Source organism: Parus major, chromosome 7 (assembly GCF_001522545.3).
Source record: "Parus major isolate Abel chromosome 7, Parus_major1.1, whole genome shotgun sequence".
Lineage (NCBI taxonomy): Eukaryota > Metazoa > Chordata > Aves > Passeriformes > Paridae > Parus > Parus major.
Window position 1 is genome coordinate 20912203 of NC_031776.1, and position 13685 is coordinate 20925887.

Here is a 13685-nt window from a genome sequence, read left to right on the forward strand (position 1 = left end):
TTGATGGCTACAGGCTGTTGATAAGAGACAGGAAAGAAAGGAGAGGCTGAGGGGTCACCCTCTACATCAGACAGATACTAAGCATGAGGAGCTGTCTCTGAAGAACAGCACAAGCAGCGTTAAAAATCAGAGACAACAAAGGGAATTTCACAGCTGTGGTTTACACCACAGGTCAGCCAATCAAGGGGAGCTCATGGATGAAGCCATCCTGCTCCAGCTACAGGAATCATCACACATACAAGCTCCAGGCTGAGAGAACTGAGATTGTTAAACCTGGAAAAGGCTTGGGATGACCTAATTGCAGCCTTCCAGCACCCAAAGGGAACTCAGAGGAAATATAGGGCAAGTCTGCTCACAAGGGCACACAGTGACAGGACAAGGGGTAATGGATTTAAATTGAGAGTAGTTTTGGATTATTAGGAAAAAATTCTTTACTGTGAGGGTGGTGAGGCACTGGAACAGGTTGCCCAGGGAAACTCTGGATGCCACATTCCTGGAGGTGTTCCAGACAACGTTGGATGGGGCTCTCAGCAACCTGGTCTCCTTGGAGGTGTCCCTGCTTATCAACTTAAAGGTCTCCCTGCCTAGGGGGATTTGAACTAGATGATCTTTATGGTTCCCCTCCAAACAATACCACTCTATGATTCCATGATTCTATGATACACATTATGGGTTTCAAATGAGAAAGAATTGTTGAGAATTTTGTGGGATTTTTTTTTTTAATTATTATTTGGGGAAATACTACTACCAACATTAATGATGCTTAACAGAAAAATAAAGGGGAAAAATCTGTATCAAATCATGTATTACAGCATTTAAGTACACACTGCCTTTGTATATTAATTGGAAGAAACTGTACTGCACAAAAATAGTGATATAATAAGCTGAGTCCAAAACTCCTTGTACTGAAAATCCAGACAGCTCATGATTCTGTGCTGGAGTCAGATTCAGATCTGCCAGTAAACTCAGTGGAAAAGCAATCAGAGCAGGAAAAATAAAAAGCAGATGCATCATCAGTAGAGTCATTATTTGTCATGTCTTTGAAAACAGCCAAGAGCAACAGAAGAGAGATAATAAAAGATAATAAGTTTGTCAGTTAAAAGCAGAGTTTAATTGCTAACAGTCACCTAGGCACTGCATATACACTTAAAATGCACAAGTTTTTCTGACGTTCTCAATATCGCCATAACAAGCCAATGTATAACACACATCTGCTTGACAGCTGGACAACAAGAAACCTGCATGTTTCACTTGCAATGGAGAGGCTGCCAATGAGTCTACATCTCTACAGTGACATGCACATGGAAAGGCAAGGAGGGTGTCCAGGTAAATGCACCTGCTAACAGATTGACCATGAGTGATGTATCCAGAGCTTTGCAAGGAGGAATCAGGCAGAGGTTTTCAGTGTGGTACTGGATCCGCCCCAGCAGCCACATCCTGTGCAGCAGCAACAACAGGGCTGACCGAGCAGCTCTACCAAGGAGCAATGCTGCCCCATATCATGCCCAAACTAGTAAAATCTGTCGTCAGGGTGCTTCACCTGAGCCTGAAGGGAACTTTTATCTCAAGAGTTAGCTCAAACACCATCAGGTCAGTTATCTCTGCGTTCCCAGTCTAGACAGAGGATTTTTTTAACCAATCTAGACCCTAATGAAAGAGAGAGGCATAGCAGCAAGATACATGACAGAAAGCCAAAGGAGAAGATAACACAAGTTTGAGGAAAGTCTTCAGCAAAACATTTTAAGAGAAAAGAATTTGTAACACATGAAAAATGGAAACCAGACTTCTGCTCCAAGAAAAATATTTATTTTCCTCCTCTACTCTACTGTCTTTTGAGATACACCTCTGCCCTAAGGATATAACTATCTTGCCTTTGGACACCCTTAGTACATGAATCCAAAGGAATAGCTGGAAAAAAAGGCTTCCTCTAGGACAGGTAAATTTAGAGTTGTGATCATCCCTTTGCATACAGGTAAGTAGAACTCCACTTGTATGGTGTCATTCCTGGAGTAACAGTATATTCCACATTAAATATTAAAATATATTAATTGATGTCAATATCTAAGATTATCCATTTAGGAAAGAAATTTACAGGAAAAGGAAATCAAATCCCTATCCTCTTTCTTTCCCTAGGATGTTCTGCTAGACTTGTTAACAGCCACAGAAGCCACAGAGTTGGTGTCAGTGTGATGAGTAAGAATTTTTATTTCTTGCCAGAAAGAGGCGTACCTTGAGATTTTTGGGTTTTTACAATGCCTTCCCTTTTACTGTAGCACTGCTACCACATGTAATAAGGGAAGATGAATTCAGTTTTGGAAAGAGTGAAGACGTGCATTCTTGCCTTGATATTTCCCTCCAGTTGTCATTCTTTTAACATAGACCCAGTTGCAGTAGTAACTGCAGGAGCTTACATACAGTCAAATTTCTGACAGATTGCTGTATTTTGACTGGTTTTTTTCAAGTTCTGCACAGATGTGAGTTGGAATAAGACTGTGTCCATCCACCCCTATCATTATGTGATTCCTTTTCAGTTTCTTCCCAAGAGTCTCAAAACACTTTTAAAAAGCCCAGGCCCCTGCAATACCAGTAACACACTTAATTGCAAAGATGGTATTGAAAACAAGAGCAGCATGGTTAAAGTCCAAGAGCAAATGGTCAAAAGGAGCATTTTAAACATTTAATTTTCAAAAATGTTGGAATATCCAGCAGCACAGTGTTACCCATTCTATTAAATGCTCGCACCGTAACATTTCTTCTGACATAGAGTACACTGAAGTAGGATGTTTCTTCAGTAGGGAATCTTGGTTGACACTGGAACCATTTAATCATTTCTTCAAGCTGTTAGAGAGAGATATTCTCCCTGACCTGGTCATTTCAAAGAATTCAAAGAAACTTGGGATTTCATATAATTTCAAGAATGTTTTCTCCATTCAGACTCAGTTATAATACATCATCTGTATAAACTTAATTTTGTGAGTAAATGTGAGCAATGTGAGTACTTTAACAAGCTATTACAGAAAGTGAGCTATAACTCATCACCACCTGGGAACAATTTACCCAGGCTGTGAATTACAGCACTGAGGTGCAGACAATTTGTATCAGTTCAAATGCAGCATGGCTCATGTGTGGCCCAACAAAGAAAATTCCATCTGTCCTACCTCTAGAGTCGGCAAGGATGCAAAAGCAGGCTGGCTGCTTCCACTCACTCTGGAGGTGTTTGTTACACACTGAAGCTTCCTACAGACACGTGGCTAGATCCACGTGGAGGCCCCACAGGTCGAGGCTCTCTAGTGAGGAGACAGCTCACTGCCCACTGCACCAGGTTCACAGTGTGCTCATCACCCCATGTGCAATAATACACAAAATGCTCAGGTAAAACGTAGAATAAATTTATAGAAAACACACTGTATTTGTAACAAAATATCTGTAATTTTGTAACAAAATATCTGTAAGAAGAAATTGCTGGGCTCATATTATCCTGATGTAGGTTGGCACTGACAGTTTACAGGAGAAATTAAATTCTGTACATACCAGAAAGGGTGACGGTATTCACACCTCCAAATTTTATAACTGTACAATTATAGGACAAAATGAAAGATTAATGACAAAATATAAAACACACAGGCCTTTGTGTGCATCACAATTGCAGCGATAGCTGACTACAAAACCTAATTTAAAAGCCAATATTCTTCTGGCTTGTGGTCATTGCCCTTAAAGACAGGGAAGAAAAAACCAAGCAACCCTGATGCATTGCTTTATGGAAGACAATCACTTGGAATGCTGCCCTTTATCTTAATGCGTCTCTAAAGAGGAACTCAAATATATCCTTCCCTGGTGAGTCAGGCAGGAGAAGCAATACAAACCCAACCATTAGGATTTCTGGACTGCACTTGTGAACCAAGACCCATTTACATCATTTACAATGGTGACTATAAACAAGCTATCTAAGCCAGCAGATTTAGCAGCTCGTCCAAGAGGGCAGAGCATTCCAGTGCTCCAAGATACAGATTGTATTTCCAGCTTTACCTGAAATTATTTGGTCCAGTTATTCAATTAGCACACTTGAAAATGAAAGAAATAATTAAAAATGCCTGCTTTTTAAAATAAGAGCACAAAGTTTTACTGAGGAAGAAGAGCAAGTATTTCACAAAACTGTTTATTGCGGAGACAAGGCAAAAATTCCCAGCTTGAAGTTCAGAACTGCAGGCAGAGTGGATGCCTCATAAAAAATAAATTTTGCAAGCTGAGATTGACTTGTGCAATCTAAAAAGATTCCTAGAGTTGTGGTTAACATGGGAAAACACAAAACAACCACAAAAAAAGACGGTGCTACTTAGAAGCTGGTACAAGATCTACAATTTACCCACAGACAAAGGAACAAAACCTGACAGTTTTTCTGTAGAGGTTATTACCACATGCTATGCTGAAAATAAAGCAAACAAGTGTAGAAACCTGGGTAAGTGAGAAGGTGAAAGCTGAACAAAAGACAGGTGTAGGGTCAAACAGAGAAGCAGATTACCCACAGTCCATCCCACACTTTATTATAGTCTTGTAATAAAAGTTAAATGTACCATAAAAGCACTGTCAGAAACATAACACAATGTGAGTGTCGCAGATGAAACAAGAGGCTCCAGTGAAATAAAATCTCAACTCAAGCCAGTTAAAATATGTCATTATTATGGAGTAATATAGCTTAAAGCAAACAAAGGTAAAAGAAGCCTTGGTCAGACTGAAAGCTTAAAATGATATTAACAAAATCAATAAAATTGCACACTTGGGATGTAATGCCCTGAGTTGCTGAGCACAGAGTCCGGTGACCTCAATCACAAGATTAAGCTGTTACACAGATTGAAAATTCAGTCGTGAGGAACATACAAAAGACTGCTTGGGAAAAAACAGTCAGATCCTGGGACTAGAAAGGAAGGGCAGATTTAAAATTTAATTCTAAAATTATTATTACAATTAAACCATTTAAAAAAAAAATGGGAATATTTCAAACATCTGCAAACAACATCAGTCACCAAAGTTCCACTGTGCAGCAGAGGCCACAGTTTGTATTTGACAAATTTGACATTTGTTCACAGGAACATTCTGCACAACTGCAAGAATATGCAAGTTCTGTGGCTCATGCTGTAAAGAAAGTATTGCCATTAAAGGCTGGACTGAATAGTTTTTGAACCAAACAACAGAAAATGGCATCATATGTTAAATAGAGAAACCTTTTGGGTTCATTCAGTGGTTATAATCAAAAAACCAGATGGTAATCTGAGAATCTACATGGTTTCAAAGGAACTAAATGAAAATATCAAAAGAGAACATTTTCATCTGCCAACTTGAACAACACAGTGAAGCTGCTCTCTAATGGTACAGCCAGATTCTGGCAAATACCTCCTCAAGAGACAAGTTCCAAAATAAACTGTTTTGATTACATAGATTTTTCAGACTTCCTTTAGCATATGTTCTATACAGAAGTGATCGATAAAATATTACTACATAATGTTCAAAGGAATCCCTTGTGGATGGAGTGCTAACTTACTGATACAGGAGTCACTGCAAAGACATATGAAAAAATAACGTCACACATTAGAAATAGTAATAACTCCCCTAAAATATGTTTAATAAAAATTGCATTTTTAAACAGGAAAAAGTTCAGCAGATGAACTGAGTGAGCTCTTTTCAAGAGAAGCAAAATCCATCCTACAAAAATTAAGAACAATTTGAGAAAATTCAGGAACAAACATGCTGTTCTGATGTATGACTGTGTTGGAAATTTATCTCAGAGGTCTCTATTATAATAAGATGCTGTCTGTGAATTCAGCATCATCAGTATGAATAAGTTCTTTTGCAAAAAGGAAAATTGTGTGCCTGTTCAAAGAAATATACAACCTTGAAGATGAAGTAATTTTTTAATATGACAGTTGGAATGAAAAAGACCGAATAGAGAATGAACATGCTGGAATACAGGATGATTTTTTAATTCTCACCACATAAATAGCACCAAAATATTTTTATGCAAAACTGTCAGTGTTTCCAGGGATAAAATACAAAATGTTCTGGAAACCATGAAAACATTACAAAAGGTGGCTTCATCTGCAGATTTTACCACTAGCCCATTAATGTTTTAAAATACAGACTTCAGTAATAGAAAATCTCAAGGGCTAAGTGCTAAGAGTTTAATGCCTTAGTGAGTAAGTGTTTATAGATTAAAAGCTTTGACTAAAACAAATAGGAATTCTTAGTCTCAATTTAGCAATAAAGTTTAAGTATACCTCTTTCAAGGATATGAAGACTGGCACTGCATTAATAGCAATGTAATTTGATATTGGAATATAGCCCAGATAGACATTACCAATAAATACACAGCACACATTTCTCACTAACAAAGCATTAAGGCAAGTAAGAAGAAAGTATGTGAGCACAAATAATGTATTTGCTCTCAAAATATGATGCATTATAGTAATGCAATAAAATTATCAAAAGATGTTGCATTAAAAAACCAAAACATTAATGAATCAGAAGCACAAGAATCAAATTTAATTCAGAAGTATCCCTTAAAACCATAGGACAGAACCTGTTTTCACAAACTCTTCTAAATGTGATATACACAGTAACATGAAAACAAAGCCAAAAGTGATCACCAGAACTGCTGGAGAAGCCTGGCATGAGGATGGGTAGCAAGCCAATTAACAGGAGCTGAATGTTGAAAAAAAAAATGAAGCCAACAGGTGAGGGCAACCATTTCCTTAAATTCTAAAGTGTCAGGACTGTCACATACAAGTGGAATTTTCCTGGTGAAAACAGCATTTGTATGGTATTACATAAGATAAGTAGAATTATAATTACTAACAGGGAATAGCAACTAACTGGAACAGACAATAAAGAATTTCCTGAGAGGTACCAATTCTCCCTAATTTTCAGGTCCAGCAGTCACTTTTAAGGAAAAAGAATTCCTGTCATATTACTTGAAATTATCACATTTCTCAGATACCCAGCACATGGGCCTTGGTGGTGTGCTTGTTATCACTACCATGTCTTTCCTTCTCACAGTGCTGCCTACTGTGTGCCACACTCTTTGTAGAATTCTCTAATCCCTGGAAACCAGGAATTACACACATAGCAGTAAAGTAACAAATTACAAAGGAACTTCATTGAAGAAAAGTTTAAAAGCATTGCTACAGCATAAATAATATTAACAGAGAAAAGCAACTGGAGTAGCAACTTTATTTCCAGAGAAAATAAAAAAAATAAATCTCTTCAAAGAAACCTGACAGAACATGAGTAATTTACAGAATGATTCACTTGCCTGAAGCACCTGCTGCAAAGCTTTTTTAAAAAGAATGGTTCATTGCTTACTGAATCTGCAGAGGAGGAAAAATATAATCCTCTCTCGAAGACCAAGCACAACCTATGCAAACCTTATAATGTGTCAGGTCACCTTATCAGAAAAGGATGCCTACCACTTGAAGCAAATAACGCAACAAAGAAAATGCATCCACATCTGCCACAACAGGTACTCTTTAAATGAAAATGGTACATGCCAATTAATGAAAGTCATTCTAAAGCATCTTCTCAGAAGAAACAGGTTTTCCTAATCAACAAACCAGGATAAGCCACAACTAGGGCTGACTTAGAGTGAGGGTAACTCCCCAAGCTCTCTGCTGAACAACTTACATCTGTGGTGAGTTTCAACACTATTATTAAGAATGCTCAAATCCTTGGCCACCTTAACTAAAACAGAATCACTACAACTAAGGATTAAGAGATTACACACATCAATTAGTTGGAGCCTCACTATATTGGAAAATACACAACATCTTCCAAAAACATTAAAAAAAAATTAGTTCACTGAAGAGGGTTTTTTTTTTTTTGCATTAATCCTTACTTTTTTTACCTACTTAAAAAAAACACAGTTCTGGAAGGGCTTTCTTAGCTGACTACAGACAAAGTTGAGTGGTTTCTCCATGAAGAATGTAAAGCTCAAGACTGAAAAACTCAGGGTACTATTTAAGCAAAAAAGTAATACAAGAACATCAAGAAGCTGACCTAAGTACTTCTTAAATATTTATAAATAAATAATAAAGCAATATAATGATAGACACCTTTGTTCTTTCAAATAAGCTGCTTTTTATTCTTCATGTTTATCTTTTATCATTATCAAGACAAATTTTTGAAGGTCTGATTCAGACTATGAGTCATGGAAGAATCAGATCTCAGCAGAGTGGAAACCCACACAAGTTTCTGTGTGTGTTGTATTAATAATATCTTGCATCAGTTTGACATAAACAATAAATACAAAAAGTAAATACTAAATGCAGCTACCACTTTCTGAGCCAATTTTAATTCCACTGTTAAATACAGCCCACCAAACAATATCTCACCTATTATTTAAATAAGTAAAAAAAAAATTATACGCGACTCACATAGATTGATATATTATCTATAAAGCAGCTTTCTTGATAATCTTGAGTATTAGAAAATTTTATTGCTTTGTCTTTTGTATCTTTCCTAAACTAGTTACAGTCTTCAAGGGAAACACCAGGAAAGCAGGAAATGGCATTTAGTCTCAATTTCACTTTTGAGAGAGAAGACTTGTCCATTATGTTTTTCCTTGCTTAGAAGCTTGCACAAGTTCTAGAATGCAAATGCCAAATAAACCTTTAATGGCAAAAAATGCACTCAACTTCATCTTAAGAAGTTAATGTACCTAAAATTTCTCTTAAAAGCTTACACTATATCATTACTTCTGATTTCATCCTCAATTCAGAGACATGTCTGTTTCCATGTAACTTAATTGCAATAAATACTATTTATATATAGTATTTATATTAAAATACTATGTTTTGGGGGGATTTTTTTAAACTAGATTGCCTGCAATTAGCATAGCAGTAGATTAAGTTTGTGAAAGTTAGCACACGCCTCATTCACGTGAGGCAGCATGGCAGGAGCAGAGAACATGCCAGCTCTAATTAAATCTAACCAAACTGTCCTCTTTGCTCCATTTGAATTTTCTTCCTTATTCAAAAATTGATTCTTAAAGCAGCAGATTCTACATAAAAAATATAAATAGAATATTTACTAACTGTGCCAGACATGAATTTCTTTTCTAGTACATTGAAAAAACATTTCCTAGGAGTTTCTAAACTGAACTGATTATTATGCAATAACTTTCTTGGTAAGCATTTAGTTTTTATTAAATAATTTTCATAACCAATAAATGAAACATCAGTACATACCTGCAATTTCTTCTATGGAGTTAGCTCTCATGTCCAAAAGAACTGTGCCATTCAGGATGCAGCTCCTCAGCTCAAACAAGCTATGAAGTGACAGTGTGGCAACATAGGGTTTGCTCCACCTCTCTCCACCATCCTCTACATCTTCTTCAAACTTCAACCACCTATACAAACACCAATTTTATAATTCTATTGTGCACAAGAAGTGAAAAATTAGTTGCTTCTGTGGATGCTGAAAGAACAGACAGAGATGTTAAACATGTCTTTAGATTTCACTTTATTCTTTCTTTTTAGAAAATATGAGAAACTCCCCGTGCCTACTTCTTTCCATATAATGCTGTATTATACCATTTTTGAGGATAAGTTCTGACCACAGAGATGAAGAGGGAAATATATTAAGTAATTATCTTTGTACTTGAGAAGAACTTCGACTAATTCTTTGGCATACAATGATATTTCTGTGATAGAATAACGAGTTGTATGAAAAGGAATCTGGAGAAACTTCAGTAAAGTAGAAGGATATATGAAAGTGGCATGAAAGAATCAAGTCTTTTGTTACCATCCAGCCAGCTTGAGACTGAATTCTCTACTGATAAATACTGCACTTAAAATGTTAAAAGAATATTAAACAAACAAACAAAAATCTGAGAAGTCACCCAGGGACTGTGTGTCTGTGTGGGGCCCTGCAACCCACCAGCTTGGCAAAGTCTGAACAGCTGCAGCCACAGCACACAGCTGTGTCACTTGACTCAACAGCACTCAGAGATTTTATACTGACATGGCAACACAGAAGTCAAGCAGAGCCTCACACCTGGACAGCATCATCACACTTACTTCCAGACAGCAGGGAAATGTAAAGCCTTAAGACCTCTAAAGCTGAGGAGTTTACAGTTTTACCAAGCCTCACAGCCCGGCAAAGCAGCTAGCACAGCTGTCCTCTTCTATTCCTGGGCCACCTGTCTAGCTCTGCTCCTGCTTGAAAATATGCAAGTGTACCCATATTTTATACCCTTTCCCCGCCTCAGTCCTTGTGTACCAAGTTTTTCCCCTTTTGCTGCCATCCTGCAAGCAGCCACCACTTCACTGACCCACTGTTCATCAGCATATCTGCTCCCTTCCTGATGTATCCCATTTCTTGGAACTGTCCCAACTTCTAATTATTCTCTCATTATTTATACAGACAATTTGCCTCTGCTCCTTGAGTCCTTCAAAATCTCCAGTCTCCTGTGTCTAGCCCTCTCCTCCTCTTTGCATCTAAACATTTTTTAAATGTAAAGGAAACCGGCCAGTTTCTTTACATTGTCTTTGCCCACAAGAACTCTTTCCTCTTCATCAGACCTTCATCAGGCTTCCTTTGTTGCACTCTCTTTTGTCTTCCCAGCCCATCCCCTTCACCTTCACATTCCTCCAGAGATGCAGCAAGGAGAACACAGCACTAAAATTTGCTTCCACAAAGCCAAACCATGGAATGGAATTTGCATATGCAAATGAGATTTTCCAGATAAATTTTCAAAGCCACATCCAAACGGACATCAAACACAATTTTACACAATCCTCCCCACTAAATTCAAAGTGATAATTGTAAAGGGGGGCCTACAACAGCTCAGGAAAGTTATCAAGGATGTGAGAAGGAAAAATAGCTCTTCAATTTTTTTCATGTTGAAGTTACACTTGAACTCCCTAAGAAGAGGCTGTTCCTGTCTTACTCATGGCACTCTTGTTTCCAAGCTGAAAAATGTGCAATACCTATTTGTATCCACAACATCATGAATATAGTGCATTTATTGTCCTGTTTAAACCACTGTCTCCCAAGACTCTGCAAAATACCTCCATTTTCATGCATGTTTCTAATCTCTTTAGGAGATTCACAAGATTTTTATAATTGAGTATTCTTAATTATTTCTGTTATTATGTATTATTATTAGTGTTATTTTATCTTATTTCTGATCTTATATTGTGCTTAGCTTGCTATATCTTTTATGCTGATTCAGAAAATAAGATTAAAAATCATGCTTCACCATACCAAAAGCAATGATCCAAGCACAGAGCCTTACAAAATATCATCAGAAACCTCATACTGTCATTACTTTCTGTTCATGTAAGTCAGTCTTCAACATTGCTTATCTGATTATGCTGCTGCAGTCTGTCCCTGATATTACCTAATTTAAATCTACTGACCAGTTGTAAACAGATTGTAAAAGAGCAATAAAAGACAAGCATGTTCTTAAAAGTCTAAGACAGGTGACTGGACAGAGTCAGGCTTATTATCAGAGCCTGTAACTAAGGATACAAAGAAGTCTAAATCATGAAAACAGCTTCAATTAGTGTCAGACGTTAATGCTCACACATTGGTGCATAAAAATCCATAGGAAACTATTGCTACGGCTTAAGTAATTATACTGGTCATTGTGATTGTCTGGGTTTCCATGAACTGAAATAGTGTAATTGTATGGGTTGTACCTCATTTCCTACTGTTGCAGGAACTTAGGTGTTTAAATACATTATTATACATTGTTACTCAATGAGCCAACAGGCCAGGACACGGAACTAAATCATATCCAACTGACAGCATTCTATTTTTGGAAGAAATGTCTATTTTGATTTTAACAAGCATATCGTAAGTTTACTAATTTCATCAAGGGAACATCATGTTACTGTTTATCACCTTTTATCTTTTCAGAAATATTCCTGTTATGTCAGATAATCCTTATTTAATATATCAAATGAGAAACAGTAGCAGAAAACATAAAACAACTCTAATCTTATGCAGAGTCTTTCAATTCTGTGTTCAGTGGTTTTAAAAAGCATAATACCATTTGATCAATCCCCTGAATTAATGTGCAAGACTTCATGACAGAAATGGCTTTGAAATCCAAATTCAGGCATAGATCCCAGTTGCCAATTTTGTACTCCTTTTCGTTTCTCAAAGACAAATTTAAATATATTTACTTTTGCAGTTTAACCCCTTAAATTGGTATGATTGACAGATGAAAGCCTTTCATAATTTCTTGGGAAACACCATTGACCCCTATTGAGCTCATGTCACACGTATCCCATGTGACAGGAACATATCTGGAGTTATGTCTGGTTGCACAGAAGAGCACTTTCATTCTTAGGGCTTTCTTTTACTGGTAAAGTCAGGTGTAGGTCTATCAATCACACAGTTTATTTCTTCTGATAGAATGCGTGCTAGAAAAAAATATGCAAACACGAGTTTCAGCCAGGTATTACTGTAGGAAAATTACTCAGGCTCATGTGTGTACACACAACTTATGTATATGTCCTAGCCTCTAAAGCCATCTTCATCACTTTCTCAGGCAGCAATAAAAGAGTGCACATGCTTCATGTCAGACACAGCTACTGCATTTTCTGCACAATATGAAGTGGGTGACTTGTATTTATCTATTTTGTAGTGTGGTATGTCTGCAGCAGAGGGGTGGAGTATGTACTCACACCTTGCTCAACAGTCGATGGTTTTAATATTATCTCTCAATTTGTATAAATGTCCACATGAGCTTGTGCCTGCCCACATTGATTTGAAAACCAACCAAAGAACGAACACAAGCATGTCAGGAACAAAGCAGGAGTGAGAAACCTGTGTTTCTTTCGACCCAGTTTCTTTGGAAGAAAGTTTTGATCCAGGGAAAATGCACTGCACTTCCTAACTTTCCCTAACCCATCCATTTTCTAGTCACTACTAACAATTTACTTTCTAAACTATGGACATGAGTTTCTTTTCATAAATGTGCATTAAAATTAAAATTTAAGCTTAAGCACTTTCCTCCTGGTACCAAGGAAATTATTGCACCCTCTCATTTGCACAGAAAAGCACTTTGAATTTTATTGTCGTTTCGAATTTGGTAATTTCCTTGCCATCTCCTCCTTTTTTAATCAGTCACCCCATGTCAAATGCAGTCTGAAATTTTGAGATCCAAATTTAAAAAGATCATTTATCTTGACCAGTTCTTTCCACACAGCAGCCACTCTCTTCCCTTGTTTTCATCTTACTGCTAAAGCTAAATGAAGAAAAATTTACTATTAGCTATTATGTCACTCTTTTATTTTCTGAGCTCCAAAATGTAGTTTTCTTGGCTGTTTTTCTCCTGCCCTTTTTCAGCAATCTCGTCTTGTTTCTATTAAACATTTTGAATTCTTCATTTCACAAACAACAATTGAGAAGGCTGTACATACAAACAGATCAACCGAAACAGAAATTTATTTTACCTACTTCATTTGAATTCCATATTCATCAGAACCACTTGCTAACAGAAATTGTTGTAATTTTCAGAAACACAATTCTTTGATAATTTGCAAAGAGATTTTTTTTTAAGTTGAACTAAAGAAGTTGCTACTCCCGTTTAAAAATAACATAACACACCATGATTTTTACTTTTTCATTTCTACAGAAGTTCATATCCCTCCTAGAGAGGTTCTATGTATTCCTAATCAGTATGA

The 13685-nt window shown here is 36.9% G+C and overlaps 1 protein-coding gene across 9 annotated transcripts in view; it reads right to left on the minus strand.

Moving 5' to 3' along the window:
• SLC4A10 (solute carrier family 4 member 10) overlaps positions 1-13685 on the minus strand; it is a 171431-nt gene that overhangs the window by 55867 nt on the left and 101879 nt on the right. For all 9 annotated transcript variants that reach the window (XR_004498203.1, XM_015634510.3, XM_015634509.2 and 6 more), the window contains one exon: positions 9234-9394. Coding sequence is in view for 8 of the 9 variants with exons in the window: in XM_015634510.3 (XP_015489996.1) it covers positions 9234-9394 (161 nt within the window). In the remaining variant the exon portion in view is untranslated. The remainder of the gene's footprint in view (positions 1-9233; positions 9395-13685) is intronic.